The sequence below is a fragment of the Caloenas nicobarica genome, chromosome 2 (assembly GCF_036013445.1).
Source record: "Caloenas nicobarica isolate bCalNic1 chromosome 2, bCalNic1.hap1, whole genome shotgun sequence".
Classification (NCBI taxonomy): domain Eukaryota; kingdom Metazoa; phylum Chordata; class Aves; order Columbiformes; family Columbidae; genus Caloenas; species Caloenas nicobarica.
The window spans coordinates 10,020,450-10,042,246 of NC_088246.1; the positions used below are offsets into that span (position 1 = coordinate 10,020,450).

General features: G+C 40.9%; 1 protein-coding gene across 1 annotated transcript in view; it reads right to left on the reverse strand.

Annotated features, from left to right (window-relative positions):
* LMBR1 (limb development membrane protein 1) overlaps nt 1–8,411 on the reverse strand; it is a 72,751-nt gene extending 64,340 nt beyond the window's left edge. Inside the window, exon 1 of the mRNA XM_065629115.1 lies at nt 8,129–8,411. Coding sequence (XP_065485187.1) covers nt 8,129–8,191 — 63 coding nt within the window. The 5' untranslated portion in view covers nt 8,192–8,411. The remainder of the gene's footprint in view (nt 1–8,128) is intronic.
* Nucleotides 8,412–21,797: the final 13,386 nt, after the last annotated feature.

Sequence of the window (21,797 nt, forward strand, 5' to 3'; positions counted from 1 at the left end):
GCTATGTATGAAAAGAAAGATCAAGAAGCTCTAAAAAACTAAGCAATAAGAGAAGGGAGGAAATAACTTTTAAATAAAGTAGCTGTGTCACTATTAAACCAAAAAAGCTACTGTTATTGCATCCACCAGCGTTTCTATACAAAGGATACACAAAAAAAAGCAGCTACAGACTTAATGAAGAATATCTCCACCTCTTGCCGTTACTTTACAGAACGTGTCCTAAATAGGAAAAACAGCACAGAGAGCAGGCAGAGGTCACTGTGGGTAACACCATCCTGAGAATGCGTCTGAGAACATGTTTAGGAGTTGAAAACAAAACAGTGTTTTGCTTGCCTGTGATTACTACTCAGAGAAAAGTACCAGTGTTGCACTTCTGGGTTTTAATTTCTATAATAGAAAACAACTAAACATAGAATTGTGCACCCAGCTCTGACTGTTCTCATCCTGCTAAAATATTTTAATGTGTGTTAAAGTGCCACATGGTAACTAAAAAGCTTCCTCCTCCTGCCCCACTTGGCAATTACTTTTGTTTACTTGTGGAAGAGATGGAAGGAATAAACAGCAAGAAAACACAGGTGGAGACAAGCAGTTCTACTCAGTCTATTTCTAATAACTCCATTATCCCACTGACATCTAAAACACAAACAAGGTGCTTCCCCTCTTTTGGATGTGTCAACGGTAAGTTACCTATAAGAAACTGTGCACACTAAACAACACTAAAATTTTTAGCTATGCTCTCAGTTTGACCTTGGCATTCGTATCACCTGCGCTCTGTGGTTAGATTAAGTTCACTCTAATCCAGCCAGCCTTATACACTTGGCATGACACATTAAATTCAAGATTAAGAGAAAATGTCAAATACATCTTATGACTACAGATTAAGTTTATTAGTTAGCACAGCCCTCCATACTTACGATTTCCCTCTCAGAGCTCCTTCTTGGCTTAAGACATGTTCAAGAAGTTGACCCACTTTTTGTTTGTTTGTTTGTTGGTTCCCAATCATGAATTGAGTGTTTCAGAGGCTGGATGCCTAGATTTGCTCATTGATAAAAACCATCCAAAAACATTCTGTGTGCTAGAAATACTGTTCAGCTGAAAATAAAAAACAGGCTCTACAGCCCTTCAGAAGGCGGTTTCCATATGTCATTCCCTTAAAACTATTAACTTCATTAGGTGTGGAGCTTAACACTGGAAACCACATCACTATAAACCAAGTAGATAAAGTGGGGGGGGTAAGAGAGGGAGCAGGGGGGAAGAATCACACACACATACTGCTTCTATCCTTTGTATATTAAACTCGGCTATACCAGACTGCAATGCCATCTATATATGTACTACTTGCCATGGAGAACACAAGGTGACATGGAAACAGGGAAGTTGAAACATGTATTTTCCAGTTGATCAAAATTTTCAAAGCCAAATTAAAGGGCTCAACTATTAAAACAGTATCAAGGACCAGGCTCTTTTGTGGTTAGAAACAACTTCTGATATATTCAGTTAATCAAGAAACTAGAAACCCCTGTGTGAGAAGCTGCTCAGCAACACTACAATACATATTCAACACAGAGCTGATGAAACATCAACGCGAGTTTTGTCACCGTCTTCGTGAGAATAAATTGGGCCCCAAAGAGCAAGAGATCAAAACTGCTGAAAGTACAACACAATTTCACTTGTCACGTGAACGACTAATAAAGGGGTTACAGCAGTGACTTATTCCAGGTCACCTCTACCTGGCTGCACGCGTACCTTCGAGAGTGAGGCAACAACCCAGGCTGTTCATTATATGCATAAAAACAAACTACAATCATGACTTTCAAAGTCTCTTCTGTTCCTGCATTATAAGTGATGTAAATTCTTGCACATTAATGTTACCAAGAAGTCAGTGTCCCCAGTCATTTGATAGTCTGTGTTTACAGGAAAGCTTCAGTGGTTCCCAAGGTAAAGAGGAGGGTGTGGAGAGAGTAGAGAGTATCACAGAGGTTAATACTTTCTCAACGAGAGTTATCACAGCCCTCCTAAATGAGGATGAATAGCAAATTAAATTGGGGAGGGTGAAAGACAGGAAAGGAGAAAGCACTGCAGTTAAAAAAAAAAAAAAATCACTTCCAGAACCTTCAAATAAAAGCAATAAGCCTAAATTGAATGAAATGTTTTCTTCAGATAGTCTTGCTTAACCCAAATTTCCTTCTATGTCACCAGAATTGAACTGTCACTTCATCATAACTTCACTGACAACAGATTTCAGACTCTCTCTCTGCTGACATTACCACCATCTCCTCTGCATCCCTGCTCTCCGCTTCACCCACCCCGCAACATCCCTGAAAACACCTCTTTCCAGAAGGTCTTGTGCTTATAAATTCCATCACATTCAGCATCTCTACACCAGAGCAAAGACTGAGACGTTCATTACAGCCCCACCACCTCCGAGTCACCTCCTGCCATCCCATCCAGCCCCAGTACAGACCCAACACTACACAACCAGCCATCCCAACAAAACCCACGGTGGATAAGCTTTTCCGTGGTCTTGTAATCAATAGCTGGTTGTGTTTGCTGTCAGTTCTTTCACTTTTCATCAGATTTTCTCAAACCTAATTTACACTTTAATCTAAATTTTCTTAAGCAGATGCGTGTCCCTTCCATGAAGTGTGTCACCCCTTTGGTCAACTGCTACCACAAAGAAACAAATCACTGTTCCAAAGGAATTATTTCAAACTGTAACTAACAGCAACTTCTTACACTTCAGCCTTTCATGCTTCTTTTATGTAAACAGAAAAAGTAGAACTCTCCAAAAGTTGTTCCTGTTTGGGGAATAAGAATCTCTTTATCCACTTGCCTACGCCAAGTGTTTGGAGATGCCTATTGATTCCAGATGGACGCACCAGCGCTGACACTCAGGACCAGCAGCCAGAAGATGATTCATCACTTCTTAAAGTTCAGTACATCACCCATGTTTACAAGTAAAGGTATATTTTTTAAATGACAGAATTATGCTAACACTTTGTAATCATGTTAAATGTGCACCGATCTTTCCGCTTCATATCTCATGCCACTGCCACAAATACTCCTTTCTTCAATTATTTTCCAGAACATTAAAAAAAAGCAATACCGATAAACCTAGTTATTTCTGAGATACAAGAAGCCGTTTATGATATAAGTTAGTCAGATTTTCAGCATATGAAAAAAAAGGCATAAATTTTTTTGAATAAAAGATACACTTGCATAAACACTCAGAAAGATTTCAGTATTTGTAATAAGTTTGTTCTTAAAAATCACCCATGTTTCTAATCAGCATTTTCTTCCTGGCCCACTGTCAGAATATCATCACTTCTGGCATTAAAAAAAAAGGATCTGTGAAGATTACAGTTTTTGTCTGAGGTATAAAGTTAAGGAAGCAGAACTGGTCAGGAACAAGAGCATGATACCAACAGGATGGTGCTCACATCAACTTTCCCATCTCACAGCCCTGTGGGGGACAAATGCCAGCAGGGACCAGACAGCAGGATCCCGAACACCTCTCCACCCCAAAGACTACAGGAAAAAAAGGTACAAAAAGAAACCAGAGAAAAAAAACAAAGCCAGTGGTATATAGTCTGAAGTTGCAAACAAAAATCAAAGACGTGACAGTTGCAACTACCTAAAGAGGCTTTTCTAAGCTGCTGGAAATTATTTTTAGATTCAGATTTACACACACTAAATAAATATATCACCTGCAACAAAAAAACCCTTAATATGAAAAAGTATTGGGTTTTTGTTTGTTTTAAAGGCATTCTTGTAGAGAGATTCATGTTAAGTAGAGAAACTAAGTTGCTGTGAACATCTAGCAGCTGAGACCTACACCTCTACCTACACTTACACCACATTCAGTCCTTCAAATGGAAGCATCTGACATTAATCATAAAATCACATATTACACCAGTTTCAACATCTGCCTGGACTTGCACGAAGCAATTAGAGTTATAATAGCACTTTCATATGTGAACCTATTCTACCAGGACTGATTTTATTCATGACATATTTAATATAACTAAGTCATTTCCAAATATACTACATTTGTTCTTAAGGTTCCTAACTAATAATTCTATGATCACCAAATTGTTTTCTTCTGCAGTTTTCCCCACACTACAAATGCGCACACAGTGCATTTTGCCAATGAAAACTCACAACCAAACAGATGTGTATATTTTTCCATTTTGTAAATGGAAACACAACAAACATTTTGTAAATGGAAAAATAACATCTAAAAGTAGGTCTAAATTTTAAACATATAAACTAATATTGCAGAATAGACTCAAACTGGAAAAAAGGAGTGTAAGAATATTCTAAAAAGTAAATATAGTGGAACACACAGAGACCAAACAATTACACTTAATTTGCATTTGAAATAAACAGTTCAAGACAATATTAGCAGAAAACAGCAGTTTATAATTATGTTGTATAAACAGACATAATAACAGGACACAAGGGAAAAGCAGTTCCCTAAACACTTGAATATCTTCCATGGATGTGCAAGACCTCAGCAAATTATAAATGAATCTAAAGGCTCCAGAAAGGCAAACTAAGTAGAGAAAAATAACAGTATCGGGCTAGCACAGAGCATCGTCCGGCCTTCACAACTCTTTCCTACAAATGCTGATCAAGCACAGAACACCGATGCTCTTCCACATTTTGAAACCAAGTAAAGCTGCTTTTCAGAAAGATGCCCCTTGTACATATAATAGAGTGTGACTCCAGCTTTATCGAAGTCAAGGCTCTCACCTACAGCAAACACCTGGCTGTGCCACGTCTCTTATACTGGGTCATCACTTCTCAATCTCTGTGTTTACTTCACTGAATCTGAATTTTAAAGTTTGTACAAGTCTGAAGTAATCTGGGTGTCTCCAAGCAAGTGTTTCAAGGAACACAGCAAATTCACTTTTGAAGAGCCATGCTGAAACTGGGCTGGGCAGTTCATCGCTCATTAGTAAAAGATCATCCTCTTGAAGTAACAAAATACAACGCGGATTATTTTCTTGCAAACAGGTACCTTCTTGAAAAAACAACGGGTACCATACAGACACTCCAAACGAGGTCAACAGTGAATGGGTTGAGTTAAATTAAGCATTAAATCACAGAGACAGTCACCTCAAAGGCAAATGAAGGATTTATTAAAAAAAAAATCTTATACTACCTTTGTTCAATCTACAAACATGTTGTGAGAAACATTTGTCTTTTCAAGGCAGAATTAGCAGAAGTTGGCACCTGCAGAAAGAGACAGGCAGCACCAGCAGGATAACAAGCCTTTAATTTCTGTTACATAACACAACTTTATGGAAAACTTCGTAGCTTGCCAGTTCAGAGAACAGATGAAACAGAAATGAAGCATTACACTGAAGTGAAGCTTAGTGTGCCCTTAGGACTCCATCAGAAAGCACAATCTAGAAATTCTGTATCTATTCAAAGAAAATGAAAAAAAAAAAAGTAAAAGAAAAGCAAAAAGGCTTTTCTTTTCAACTACATCAACTTAACTTAGATTTCTTTTCTCTCATGAATGTATCATTTTAGCTTTCATTAAAGATTGTGCCACACAACTAGGTCTCCAAAGACAATACCACCAGATTCCATAAATTTGACTTCTTACAAACATACAGAGGTTTCCTCCACTGTAATATTACACAACAAATGTCAAATCCTTCTACTAAGAGTTCCATTGCCCCCAGCCCACCTGCAGCTGGAATGAAAGTCTTGTGTGTGTGTCAGAAAGTGGAATATGTTCCCTCCTCCGGCTGAGGGGCTGATGATTACACTCACTACCCAAACAACAACTGCCTATTTGCAGATGTTAAAAAAATTATATTCATTACATAAATTCATGACCAGGAAAGGCAGGAATGATTAGGAGGGGATGTTAACATAATGGTACATGTTAGCAACATCCTCCATGTACACGGTTATGCTTAAACTAACCACAAGTGTCTTCATACTTGTGAGATGCTTCTGCAGCCATGCGAGAGCCACAAGGAGGTTGCAGACTCAGCTGTGGATGGCAGCAGCTTATGCACTCATAAAACACTGTGGTCTTCCAAGATAAATTAAAGACAAGATCACAACCGTAGCAATGCATGATCCAAAAGGCAAAACTGTTCTCACTGATTAAACAGTAACATAGATGGTTTGTAATCTAATATTAAAGATCAAAGTACAGTTTCGAGAGCAAGAATATTCTGCCTCCATGGTCCAACTAAAGCAACACTACCCCTCTAAAATATGAGTTATTGATGTTTTAGGCAATTTCTTAGATAGCTACACCAATAGGAAGAGTTACCAATTGTTCTAGAGGGGTTAATAAAATCTTTAGTGAAGTAGCTGCACTATAGATGAGCTTGTTCTTTAAGAACTTAATAGACTTTCACTATTCGTAGGAGCGTCTGGAGAGACTGCACACAGCCACTCCTTCAAAGTTTGTGCATCCTGCTAGGTACAAAAGCACAATATGTAGCATATGATGTATCACAAGACTCTGGTGGATGTAGGCAGGAGATAATTGAGACACAAAGAAATACAAATGGAAAAATGGACACTAGGGAAAAGATGAACACCAGCATCCAGAAGAGATGCACGATTTGTATATATAGTTGCGTTTTCATAGCACAAAGGAGATTAAGATAATTCTTAAAGACTCTTCACAAAAAAAAGTATTTTTCTTTTTATGCCCCTCCACAAGTCACAGGTCTAATGACAAACGCTGCATCCACTTACAGAAAAAAAGAATACCCAGAAAATCTCCTAAAGTAACAGTTCTCTTCATAGACTTGTCTTGCAGTCTTCAGAAAAAAAAATAGCCCAGAAATATAATACTTCACCAGAAGAAATAAGGTCTTACATACGAATTCATAAAACATGGAACAGAAATTAACGCACTAAGGACAGAAGTCTCTTTTATCAAATAACCTAATTATAGGCCAGCATAAATCAGTTAACAGTGGTATATTTAATGTTGTCTCCAAATAAAAAATATTTAAAGCTGAATTATGAAATCTTATTTTAATTCAAGAAATCCATTCTTTCTTAGTAGTAACTTCAGCAAGAATGCAGTCACCCAGCTGAGTTAGAATATCCCGTGCACAAAAGACAACACCGAACATCTCCCATGTGCGGCGTGTACTTACTTCCTTAAACTTAAGTAGAAAAGAGATAAGCCCCATCAAAACACCTCTATCAGCTTCGAACAGTCCTGAAAACAATTACAAGGTAGTTGGAGAGGAAACCACAAGAGCTCTCTCCACCCGTACATCGGTGACAAGCAATGATAGGACAAGGGGCAAAGGGTACAAACTGGAACGCAGGAGGTTCCACTTAAATATGAGAAGAAATTTCTTCTCAGTGAGGGTGCCAGAGCCTGGAACAGGCTGCCCAGGGAGGTTGTGGAGTCTCCTTCTCTGCAGACATTCAAACCCACCTGGACACCTTCCTGGGTAACCTCATCTGGGTGTTCCTGCTCCGGCAATTGGACTAGATGGTCTTTTGAGGTCCCTTCCAGTCCCTGACATTCTGTGACTCTGTGAGGTGCAGGGCTGCACCCGCCCACAGGAGGCTGAGTAAGACAGGGCAGCACAGGCAGCGCTGATGTGCTCTGCATCGCTCCCCACGGAGAGACACTGACGCGAGGGGTTAGGGAAAACGGGAAGCTTACAAACAGGGCAGCAAAAAGGATCTTAGTGCCACAAGCAATAACACGACATCCCATGCACACCTTACAGCAGCAGGGCTGCACTGCAGGGCTGAGGCGCTGCGCACACAGCACACCCAGCAGCACACACGGCGCTGCCCCGTTGCGCTGCAGGCACGGGGGGGAGACCCACAGCGGGGTACGAGTTCCGAGCCTCACCGGCCGCTGCTCAGCGCGGAGGGACGGCGGCACACACGGCTCTGCCCACACGGGACGGGCCACCCCAGCCGCTCTGGGCACAGGAGCTGGGGCGGGCAACGGAGGAGGGAAAGAGCGGGACGAGCGCGGGGCCGCCCGCGGGCGGAGCGGACAGCGCGGCCGGGGGGCCCGGGGCAGCGCGGCCTCCGGGGCACCGCAATGACAGGTCAGGGAGACGGGAGATCGCGCAGCCGGGGAGGCGGCCGCGGGAGGGGTGTCGCCTACCGTGTACTCCCGCACTTGGCTGTGGAAGTTCTGCTCGCGGATCGTCACCTCGTCCGCTTCCATCCTTCATAGTCCCGCGGCCCCCGCGCGCAATGGCGGCCGCCGCCGCCGCGCCTGCTCCTGCCCCGCCGGCGGCGGGCGGGCCACCATGGCCAGCGGCAGCGCCGGCTGCTCCCCGCGGGCCCAAGCGGCGGCTGAGGGGCCCCGGCGGCGGCGCTAGCGGCTGGTTCCGCCGCTCTGTCAGCGACCGGCGGGACGCGGAGCGGCAGGAACGGCGGGCAGCGCCGCCTCCGCGCCGCCTGCTGCGTCACCACGCAGCGTCCCCGCGCACACCGCGGCCCCGCCCCAACCGCCCGGGGGACAGGCGGGGCGAGAGGAGGCGTGGTTAGACCGCCCTGAGGCGGGGAAAGGGGCGTGGTTTATCCTTAAGGGGTGTGGCTAAAAGGAAGGCGGGAGTGATGCTGGAAGGGGCGTGGCCGTGGTGGGGGCGGAGCCAGAGCGGGCGGGGTTGCGAAGGGGGCGGGGCTTGAGGCGCGGGGTGGCGGGATCGCTGCTTTGGCCCGAAAAGGGCGCGTTTGTGCCCGTTTGGCCGCTGCCGGGGGCAGGCAGAGCCCGAGGGTGTCGTGGGGGATGGAAGAGGCACCCGCGCTGCCCTGGGGAGAGGGGGCAGGAGGCTCGCGAGGCGCCGGGGTGGGAGCGCTGCTGGCACAGGGCCCGGCGGGGACCCCCTTCCCATCCCGGGGCCGCCCGCGCCACTCGCCCGGTCCTGCCCACGAAGCCCCTCAGGAGGTGCGTGTGCGCGGGGGCGACGCTCCCCGCAGCGCGGGGGACAGGCACCGACCCTCACTGAGGGAGCCAGAGGGGTTCTGGTCCAACTGATCCTCCTCCAACTCAGCCTTCCCTGCAAATGTGTCAGAATTTCAAAACCGCGCTTAAGACTTAAGTTAAACCTTGTGTTCCGCTTGTCTGGAGCAGCTTTTTGTCTTTGAGTGATTGCTGTTGACAAATCGCTGCGTTGGTTTTTGGCCAAGTGCTGCAGTACAGTCTCCCAGTTGCTCCCTCCACACAAAGGTAATTTTCTTTGTTTCTGAGTTTGCAAGTAGATCAACTGGCTAAATATACACAAAAAACTATTAATCTAGGACACACTATAAATTATAGATGGTGATTTTGCAAATCAAACACTTCTTTCCAAATAAGGAACATTATTCCAAGGAAGTTTCAAAAATAAGGGTCATCACTTTCTGCCTATTTATATCTATTGCTACATTATACATGTCATCTGTGCCAATTATAATCCATATTATATTCATTTCCCAGCCTTTGGCTCATTTCCTTGGTTAAAAGCAGACAGTGGAGTATCTATTAAATTTTAGAGTTAGCAAAAGTAATCTTTGGCTGTCTAACGTATTTCTGGTAGAGCTGAATGGTGCAGATCGTCTTCCAGCTTCAGTATGGCCGCAGTTTCACCCTTGTTCTTTTGCTGCTTGTGAAGATACAGACACGAGATTTGCAGGTGGAATCACACTGTGGGTGTGAGAGGTCAGAAATGTCTCCACCCTCTCTCCTCCTGAAGTTCACCACTTGGAGAATAAGAGTTTCTATGTATTCGCTGAGGCTGTAGGAACACGAGAGGACCATTAAAGGCAGACCTGAGGGAGCACAGCGTCTTTGAGATGCTTCTTGGGAGAAGCTGTCCGGCTTTACAGCTATTCCCTGCACAGCCCTAGGTTGCGTCTGATTGACAATATTATTACTCATCTGCTTTTTTCTTCAACTATTCCCACTTATCTTCAGTTGCCTTTTCTTCTTGGGATGCTGGAAGTGGTGAAAGCATCCATAGCTGCCAAGAGGAATTTCACATGAGACTTTAGCTTGTGAGACTGGCTGGTGCTGTTCCTCTCTCAGGAGCTGGTCAAGAGAGAACAGGATCACTGAAGACAAGGTTTCTAACATATGGAAAAGTACACAACTGTTTGGTGTGCAAGAACCTCTTCCCAGAGAAACCAAATTCTCTCAGAGCTGCTTGTAGAAGTTATCTCAGGGGACTCAAAGACAAACCTTGCTCTTGCAAAGTGTTGTGCTTAACGTCTGTACAGAACAGATAGGTTCCCAGCTTTTGTCATCTTGTATAACAGACCTCCACAATAAATTACAAGGGCATTACAATGAGGATGCAAGGAACCTTGTGTTTAGGACTTCCCTAGGTCGGCAATGAAGACAGAAGTGTTGTAGCCAGAACAAACCAGATCTAAGAATTGCGGAGACCAGCAGGTCCAGTCAAAGGGGGAAAATGGGAACAATCGGCGATCAATATGTTAAAATACACATACAAGCACCAAAACAAAGGAGCAGCACGGTTGGATTTCAGGCCACAGTCAAGCAGCAAGTTGATGCACGCAACAAGGGTGACCCACAAGATGCAGATGGAAGAGTGAAGCGGTTTGGGGGAGAAGAGACAGCGAAAGCCGTGGTTGGGAGTCAAGAGAAGGAACTAGGCTTAAGGCAGAGCAATCCATAGGTTCCTAGGGTATCTCTGCCAGTAAATACCAATACCTACAGCCAGTTGGTTAAGAATCTAGGCCTGAGGTGAGATTTAGTTCCCGAGCTACCTGGGAAATGATCCACCCGCTGCTAAAGAACAGCTCATTGAATCTGAAACTAGGTGTATTTCAGTAAGGAGGTCCAAGGGTTGTATCTAGGTGCCAAGGATTTCATACATTTCTAATGTTATATGCAGATGTATTAAACACTGCTCTGAAATAGGAAGTTGTAAGGAAAATTAGCGGTACTTTTGTAGCTGTTATAGAAATAAAATTAAGATTTAGCAGAACTGAACCTTCTGTTTTCACTTGGGCTGAATGTTTTCTTTTTAATCTATTTAATTTGAAATATACCTGAGGAAGAGATACAGAACATAATTTGTCACACACTATGGACTGGCAAGTTCTGTCTTCCATTTCTAGCAAATGAATCATCAGAAACATGATCCACATTTATATTTGCTAAAAAGATGGGGTAGAGGAGGAAATAGATTGGGTCCTTTCCAGGGCAGTAGTTATTGCTCAGTTCCCAGATGCCTACACCACAAAGGAAGGCCATTGTAGCCACCACAGCAAATAATTTATATCAAAGGAAATGCAGTCCAGAGGAGGCAGCTCTTGCAAACTGATGAGGAGGCTGACTGATGAGTTCATTGCTTTTTGATGGGAATACAAATACAAAAATACAAAAGTAAAAAAAATAAGCCTGAGGTACCTTGCACCAGAGAGTGGTTAAAAGGCCTCTACATGTTTTTCACTCCAGACAAACCAAAGCCAGTGCTGGAGGGACTGGCCTTAGCAATTCTTAGGACCTCCTTAATAATCCCAGGGAGCCTGGTCTAAGTTTAATCTAGACATTATGTAGGTGTAAACAGAACTTTTTCTCAAGCTGGTAACGTAGACATCTACACACACAAAGGAAGTAATGAAAAACAGACTTCTATTAAACTTCCATTTAGGGGTGTCTAACCCCTCAGCGTAAAAGTTGAGAGGATCCAATAGATTTTGCTCAGTTTACTCCTTTTCAGCCCAGATTTAAAACAACAGTTTTTCAGCTTCAGGATAACCCAGTAAGTGCCTGGTATCCTGAATCCCCAAGGAGGGTTTTATGTGCACTGGGTTAACTCTGAGATTCTCCAGAAAAAATGTTGGGATATTCAAGCTAACAAAATTAGTTGAATTGGCTAAAATTGAAGTTGCTCAAGTTGGAGTTGTTTCACTGGGAAGGTTCCCACAGAATTTGTCAATGGATTTTAGATCACTCTCTTTAACTGTAAATGTGAAATGGGCACCATGCCTTTAAACTGAAATTCATCTAGCAGTGTTTGAATAGGTGACGCCGTCTTTTCCAGACATCATTCAGCCAAATGCAGCTTGGACTAAACAGAAAATAAGAAGTTATTCTCTCAGTTAACATGGCTATTTAGATGATTACATTCAAGATATTGCCTAAGAATTGGCCAGATCGAAGCCTGAAGGTGTGTTGCTGAGAGTGACCACTGATTTTAAAGAGAACTTTGGCTAAACACACACCACAGATGATACCCAGCACTTTATACACTCAAAAGCCAATTAGGGAAGACAAAAAGAAAGATGGAAAAGTTAAAATAACTTGATCATGGTATAAAATTTTACACTATCATAATTATGTGCATCAAGATTATTTATTGGGTCATTGTTTCAATGTCTTATATTTTGTAACCTAAAGCATAGCAAGAATTGCATTATAACTCGAGATAGCCAGATCATCCTTCAAAGCTTCTTTTTATTTTCTATTTGTTTGCTTTTTTGAAATAAAAAAGCATGATTTTTTTTGGTTCCAAATGCTTCCAGCCTATATCTTTATTGTGTCAACCCAGTAACACTAACTCCCCAGCTAAATGCTACATTATGGCATAATACATATATTTTTTGAAACAGCCAAGAGAAAGAAATTTAAATTGAAAATGAGAATGTTGGCACCAAAAAAATGGATATAAACTAGTTCAGTATAGACCCACATAGGTATGTGCTGGATTTTATATAAATATTCATCAATATTCGATGAATCTATACCCCCAAAAAATAGAAGGAAAAAAATGCATTATCAAAGTAATACAGTTTTGAACGAGCTTTTGAAATGAACACTTGAGTAAAGTATCTCTACTACTTTTAACTTGGAGCTGGGTGCATTTATAAAAAGTATAGTGAGATTGCTTTCAATAACCAAGGGACTGGATTCAGTGATGAATAAAACCCCTCCTGGTCTTTAGGTTTGCTTCACTGGTAGGAGCCCACAGTCAGAAGACATTTGCAGAGTTTGTAGTCAGAGGCATAAACCCTGCAGGAGCTTGATGTTGTTAAGCAAAGGAAGTGTAAGTCAAGTCACGAAGCTGAACAGTTTCCATTCCACATCTATGCAGCACAAGGAGCCTCATTTCACTCCCATTCACCTTTACTGTGTGTTTCATGTCCCACTGTGAGGATTCGAAACACTCCTCAAAACAAAACAAAAAACAACAAAACAATAACAAAAACCACCCACAACATTGCAGCTTAAACTTGGTTAGGAATGAGATAAAAGCAAATATTCAAAGATCTGCGGCTGCATATAAAAATCAAAGTCCACCTGCTGTACAGATGTGAACAAGACCAGGGACATCTGCTCCTTGCTGTCTACCCCCGGCTGATTTGACTGATTCTTCAAGTAGGTATTTCTTGCTAGAACTCCTAGACTCCTGCCAGGGTCAATATTGCTACAGAGCTGAAGAATAAAAAAATAAATAAAAAATAAAAATTAAAAATAATATTTTTTTAAAAGCCTTACTGTCACCAGTCCATGTCTGCTTTGAGCCCAGAAATTAGTGTTGGATTCCACCAGTCTCTGAAAGGTGTTCAGCTAGACTGGATGGATCAAGAGAGTGAAAAGTCACTACATCTCTAGATGGTGTGTTCAATAATCAATTACCATCTCTATTAAAAATCATGCCTTATTTCTGACGTGAATTTTACTGCCTTCAGCTTCTAACTATGGGTCTTGTTCTGTCCCTCCCCACTACAGCTAAGAACTTTAATACTTGATATTTCCTGCTAATCACAATTCACCCCAAAATCTCCTTTTCAGTCAGTTAAAAAGATTTAGTCTAAGTAAATTTACTCATTAAAGATTTTTCTCAACTATGAACTCTTTTTTTTCTCTTTCTTCCCTGAAACTTTCAACATACTTATTAAAACATATGCAAAAGAACTGAAAGCGGTATTCTGGCCTCACTTTCAGCAATTCCATGAACAGATGTAAAATCACCTCCTTAGTTTATGGGCTATATTACAGACCGTTTTAGTCATTATGGAGGGAAACCGCACACAGCTTCAGAGGTGAAAAACATCGTTACTTGCCAGAAGCAAATGGGATGTGCTACTGAAGAAACTCATGTCTGCTCCTGTCTTCCTGCTCTCAGATATCTGGCTGGAGGGAAAAGGTTCCATGTGGCAGACCTAAAGTCAGATTAATGGCCCTTTATCTTTGTTTTGGGTTGCCGTGTCCACTTCTCTGCTTATATAGGATTAAAGCCAGTTGTAGGGACATTTTAATCCAAATGCTATAGCAATCATTTCCTTGAGGTAGAAAATAGTGGCTATCTCTGAACTTTGCCCACATCAGCCAGCAGCAATCCATAATTTCTATTCTGAATCATCGTTCTCCAGATACAGCCCTGGTTCTGTAGACAGCACCTCGACTTCTTGTTCCTGGTGCATCCATGGATGTTTGACTGGATTCAAGCCTCTTGTTTTCTGCTTCCCAAACATTTCAGATTGCTCTGTATGGCTACCTCATATTTGTAATTCACCACTGTTATTTCCAGTATTTGCCAACTTTTTTGTCATCCGCCAGTAGTATTAGCCGTGATTTGTTGACCAGAATAAATACATCCTTAAAAAAAAAATCCATGCCTGTTTTTTTATCCAAATCAAATTTTCTTGTAATTTTTCTCATCTTTGGGAACTTCCTGATATACTAAGCATTTATTTTACTGGTCGTGAGTATTATGTTTGCCCATATGGAATATGAGCTTGCCAATATCACGGGTTGGTTCCATGGCAACATCATAATGGGATCCACGAGAGTTATTTGAGTGTGAAGCCAATAGTTTTTTGTGTTAGCAAATAATCATTAGAAGCTTTAATCTTGTTTTACCACTGGTTGAATAGCATCAGCATATGTCTCTGAAACCAAAGTGTCACAAATAGTTTTTCCATTCGTACCAAACAGATGCTTTCCTCACCCCTGTGCTTTCTCTGCAGTCGCTGTTTAGTTCCCATTCTCGAAGTGCTGACATGGTACCAGTGAAAATGGCTCTGGTCCCTGCTCCACTTTGGATTGTTGTGTACGTAGCACTATGGAATTACATCTACACAACATGCTGCACAGGCTCTAGAGTCTCGCCCATCACCACGTCGGTGCTTTCTCTGTGAGTTTTGCTGAGTGTTTACCTCTCATTGTCTTTCTGTCCTTCCTGAATATTCTCCTTTGATTTGTGGGCCATTCAACATCTTTCATTAGACATCTTAGTCTGCCAGTTTACTATTGATTCTAAAACACGTGACCATGCATTAGCTGTATTATAAATGATGAAAATGCAAATATCCGTCCATATTAGTTCCTGACTACTTAACATGGCTGTACTCATTGTCCTTAAAAAAAAAAAAAATCAATTACCTGCTGGACCATCTGTGCTCATTCTAAACTATCCTGAAGTTATTATTTGTTAGTTACATAGTTTTGAGAAATCAAATTTTACAGTTTTTTGGAGCAGATGGGTTGCACTGCCAAACCCTTAAACAATAAAAACAAAAAAAACCATTTTTGGTATTAGTTAAATCATTTTATTTTTCTCTCTTAAACTCAGTATCTGACTCATCATGACTAAGATGACTGTACTGTTAAATACCACATGCAAGGCATTTCAGAAATGTATCCAGTTTTAAACTACAACCATTTTTCAGTCTGGTTGACAAAATCACATTGTATAAATTTAGTCTTTGAAAGTAAGCCATGCACCTTTTATGAAGGACTTTTATCCAAAATGCTAGAAATTTTAAAGGAAATTTATCATCTTAATTTCTAAAATTAATAGGGGCAAGATTTATTCTTAAATCATGGATACTCCTTTCTAATTAAATTCAAATGTGTTTAATGCATCTCAGGAGTGTTGAGATAATAAGTAGTCCTTTTCTGGAACTTAACATCCTCGATCCCTGTCAATAATTATATTGGGTGACTAATAAAATATGATGCCAGGCATTTTTTAAAATCTTTATCTTCCTCCGCTGTCTCATTAGCAAAATGAATAGGTTTGCTCCACAGGCACCACCTAATCTGAAGAATTCAATGTTGTTCAAGGACATTGCAAATAAATTTCAGCAGGAATTCCTTCATGCAACAGTCATGTATAAAATGCGCTTTTACAATATCTGCTAAAGTTTCTCACTGCTGTATAAGCTTATTGCTGGCATCAAAGGCTCGAAGTCCAAAAAGGGCCACTGCAACTGTCAAGTCTGATGTCCTGACGAGAACTTTCTGCAATTATCCCATCAAAACTACACTCTAAGTAGCGCTCCGGTGATCAGAATTTGATCCACAGAACTCATAGCACTCATCCATTGCACCAGTGGTCCAGCAGAAAATGCTGACACCTTGAGAACAGACTGTTTTATAACACAGGACAATACTTGTTTTCAGAAACTGGGCTCAGATCTAGCAGGCCTTTTTAACAAAAATCATGCCAGTAATGTGAAATTAGCTAATTTGTTCTTGAGCGTTTAGCTTCCTTTCTCAAATAGACATCACATTACAGTAATTACACCTCCAAATAACAAAAATATGGCAGGATCCTCCAACCCTGGGATGATATACAGTCCTCTGGACCTCATATAAAAGCAAAAGCCATCTCTAGGGACTTTAGACATTTGGGTTTATCTAAGTATTTGAATGGAGGACTCCAGAGACTTCTTACTGTCTTGAAGGTAGGAGGCTGGAACAAGGAATACGCTGTGATTCATCCAACTCTAAAATATTTTTGTCTCCTAATTTTAGGTCCTGTAAGCCGTGCATTAGATTCAAATTATACCCACCCTGCCAGTGACTGCAACTGCAGAGATACCCATGCTGAATGTCCCATATATGTCTATGCTGCAAGGCTTATAGATATTTGGCCACATTTTACATGTGGTGTGTCACACAGAATCATACAATATCTTGAGTTGGAAGGGACCCATAAGGATCATCAAGTACAAATCCCTGCTCCTTAAAGGACTACCTGAAACCAAGCCATATGACTAAGAGCATTGTCCAGATGCTCCTCGAACTCTGACAGGCTTGAGGCCATGACCACTTCCCTGGGCAGCCTGTTCCAGTGACCGACCACCCTCTTAGTGAAGAACCTTTTCCTAATGTCCAGTCTGAACTTCCCCTGATGCAAGTTCATTGCATTCCATGAGGCATGCCTTTGAAAGTCACTATCTCACTGCACCTGCTTAGTTGTTTGGGGGTGTTTTTCAGTGTTATAGTGAGCTGCAGCTCTCATCAAAGATGTGGTCACGCACGGCACAGTCTGTAATAACTACTACCTGACACAGGAGCACATCTTCTCCCTGGCCCAAGGAGATAATCATACCTTTGGCCTTGCTATAGGTGTCCTTCAGCTTTATCGCCTCTAGCCAATTCCCCCCGTTTTCCACATATTCCACTTTGATATGGCTGTTGCAGTCATGCTTTCCCAACATTCTGGTCCCACCTCACAGAGAAAAAAAAACCCATAGAGCTCCATGTAGCCCATCATGTGACAAGTTCAGAGCTGCTCATGAGCTCAGCTCACCACAGTATGCTGGCTCTGCATCAGACGCGGGAGGACAGAAGGCTGCAGAGCTTCTAGAGAAGCACAGAGTCAAGGAGTTTCTTTGGTGTAAAGCAGGTACACCGTTCATTCTTTCTTCCTGTATTCACTACAAATTGGCTACTGATAAACTTGCAGAATCTAGTTTCTCTGTTTTCAGGACTGATAATGTTACAAAGATGTCATCTGTTTGAGACAGATGGTCTTTTGTTTCTAAATCACGTCATTCTGTGAGTAATCACTGATTTAAACTGTAAGGATAGTACAAAGTTAAGAAGGTTTCACAGAATACATTTATATTGTTTTGCATCTTGTATGTTGATACCTCAAAACTTATTTGCTTTTACAGAAATAATATTTTTTGTATTGCTGATGAATTTGCCAAAAACTAAACATCCAGTAAAAGCCTACATAAGGCACAATGGTAAACCTGGAGACAAAGGGTTCACTTCATCCTGAATAGTGAAAACAACAAACCACAGGAAATAACTCTGCAGATTGTAGTCACTGGTAAAGTATTGCATAGGATGTAGTTTTCTTCAAAGTATCGGTAATGCTGCATAGCACATGACAGAGTTTTACTATTTATGTAGTCACATCTGTGCTGAAAGCTGTTTGTGTGGCCCGACAACCACCTCCCCATGCTGCACTCAGTCCTGTTGTCATTGTGGGTATCCCAATGCCATTAATCTGGGCATACGCTGACCCAATATCGCCTTTTTTAAACCCTAGCCTACAAGCATGCTTTGGTCCATTTAGAGTTGCATGCCCCCAGAGTTTGCATAATTAGAATATAATTCCAGACCTATTTGCTGCCTCATTGTGTATTAACACCTGGATATCACCAACAAAGTAAGAAAACAACCAACCTCTCTCAGATGGGTCTTCTCACTTCAACTCTGTTTGCCAAAGTGACGTTTAGTCTTGAATGCATTCAGGCCACCAGCAAATCTGTGAGGGAAATCCTTACTGAACATCACAGTTGTCCAAAACAACACTATATGCTACGGCATATGTTTGGATTTTCTGTTGTAGTGGTAGAGGTAGCACAGCAGTGAGCTTGTAACCTTTCCAAGTTCTCTTCACCTCACACACCACAATAAAACACTAGCAGCACCGTAGTGAGATACCATTTTTCAACAGCCATGAGCCTTCCCTTCCTCTGTCTTACAACCCCACCACTGACTCCCATCAACACCATCACCACCCTGGATCTGCTGGTACATCCTCTGCCCTTCATATTTTCTGGTCATTCCTTGAGTCATGACAGGTTTGAGGGAACATCAGCCTTCCTGTGAAAGAAGGAAGCCTCAAGTTCTTTCTCTGTGGCCTAAACAACCTTACAGAATACCTGAATCAAAAACTAGTTTGTCTGTTCATGTTACAAAATTTATCACATAATTTGGCACTTGCAAAGTAATCCTGCAGCAGATACTGTACAACTCCCAGTTCCCTACATCTAATTGATTTTTATATTACTGCAGGCTAATAATCTCTATAGTGCTTCTGAAAAACCCAAGCGAGGATTTCAGTTTAGCACTGTGTAAAAGTACCCAAGCAAGTACCTCTGGGGCTGTAGCGCTGATCCTGTCCAGCTTTGTTCTTATTCAATGTGTTCCCACAACCCCTTTAGCTATATTGACACAGCAATACATGGCCAGGCAGACCAGGGGAAAATAACCTAGCAAAAATAAAAAATTTAATCAGAATTAATTCTCTAAGCCAGTTTATTCTGTGTTCAGACAGCAGAAGGAATGATATAACTGAGCAGAGGGAGCTACTCCAGCCACCATGTCACAGAGAGAAATGCTTGAGAGCTCCACTATAGACTCAAAGCAATCACAAATACATTCTTCTGTCTGGCTGATGCCATTTTTTGTACTGAGAGTAATAGAAAATGTGAGAAAATTTATTGTTCTGCTCCACATACACACAATCCTCATAAAGGATTCATGAGTCAAGAAGTAACTATGGACCATAATTTTCAGATAGTTCTTCCTGCCCTGTGTTACGGAGTAAGAAATACTTATGCACAATGGCAGCAGGACAAGTTTATTGCATTTTTTGGAAGAATTAAAGATTCACTCATGTAATAAATTTTAAAGTCTATATTTTTAAATCATTAAATGAATTTTTGTATTCTATTGTACGTATACTTGTACATAGTGTGTCTGTGTATTTATATATTTTTTTAAATATGTGTGTGCTTATTTTTAATATATTTAAAGTTCTCTGAAATATAATGTTACCCTGCAATAGTATCAAAAGAAGCTGCTGTGGAAGACAGCATTGCATAGCATCCTCTATAGAATTTATTTACAAGAGCCAAAATATTTTGATTTTTATGCTTAGTTACTTTGAATCAAGGTACCGGTGTTTCTTTTTTTGATGAAATCACTGTCTATTGACTTGACTGACTACAGTATTTTTATTTTATAAAAAAGCGGCACTTTACAGTTTTCTTTCATATGAGTTTGTGTATGTATACGAAAGAAAGAAAAAATGTAGTGTAATTGCTCTTGGAATGTCTCTTCAGTTTATCATTTTATTATATGGCTTATATTTTATTTACTTAGGAGCATTGAAGCCTATGCCCCAGATAAACTCTTTTAACATGGAAGAAATATTTAAATGGCTACTTGAATTAATTATAAGAACTGATAACTTTAAGTAACATAATCTGAAAAAAATATGCTTTTATACAAATCTGAAATATACATAAACTAAAGTATTATCTCAGTTATCATCCTATGTTAGATACATCACTGCATGTACAAAGCCCCATACCCCAAGTCAGTGCCTTCACTGAAGCTATGTGAGCTTTGACTACACGGAAATATAATAAGAACTCCACAATGTGACCTATAATTTTTACTGAAATAAATTAATGGATGGCATGCAGATGCCAAGATTAAACAGAGTAACAACAAAACATTAGTAAGCACTTTTAATGTAATTAAATTTCTGATGTATTACAACTTTTAGTGTGTAATTATTTTTGAAGGAACTGGAGAGCAACACTGGATGACGCACTTATTCAACCTAGTTACTAAAGCATAAAATGCAACAATATTTTAAAATTCTATTGCAGAACAATAGTATATTATTACAGAATAATAGCATATTGTCCATCACAGATAATGATGGCAAGATTTTTCTCATCACTCATAGTGATTACCTAATAAAAGGACGATCCTTGGTACTAAAAGAACCCTTGGTCAGTCTGCAATGTAAGCAAGCACTGAAATGTGCTATATAAAGCATCTCAGCTTGCAAGTGACCTTGAATCTCTGTTTTTTTATTGCAGGAGGCTGGGATTGTTCCATGGCTACATTCCCAGTCTGCATCAAGGGGCTGCTGGTAACATCAATCTTAAACACTGGTCTTTAAAACAATTTTTGATGTTGGCATTGAACAGGTCTAATAATTTTGCTTAATCACCTCTGTTTCTACACAAAAACTGGAATCTAGGCTGACTTCTAATTTTTCATTCTGGTGAAATCTTGCCACAAGCTGTCTGTCTGCCATCAAGTATCTGGAATCACAATTAGATAAAATATGTCAGATGCCCTGTGACACCCAATCATCTTTATTGTATAGAAGTTCACTTTCAGCTTAGAGTGGAATAAATTCCATTTGACTCAGAGGTCAGTACTTGGGAAGAAAAATGAGAAGTGTGATCATTTGCATATTCAAATATGCAAATTGGATGCATCCAATTTGCGTTATTTGTCTCCTAATGAGAATGACCTTTTCTGCTGATGGGAAAAAGCAATTGTACTTGGGTGTATGAAAGTTATGGAAGAATTAGGAGTTCTGAATCTCTGACAAAACAGGTTGACTGCTTGCTTCTGTGAATAAGATAAATAATCGAGGTCATACTGATCCCTAAATCTCAGTGCTCTTTCATCTTTATGGACACCCAGGTTAGGTTCAGGATCTGAATTTTGCTCCTTGGATGTACCTCTAATAACACTTCTTGCCTAGCACCCTTCCTCTTCACCATCCTTTACGAAGAACGTCTAAATAGTTCTCCCACCACTAATGTGGCTCAGGTTAACCCCATCACATCTTCAAAATTATTTTACATAGCAAAATTCAAAGCTTCAAAATTCAAAGATTAAATTATTTGCCCAATGCTACAGAGAAGATGTTATAACATCAGGATAGGAACTCAGTTGCATCTGGTGTTTGGTCCTGTGTTCAAACACATTAGATCAAGTTTCTTCCAATATTGAAACTGAAATGGAAAGC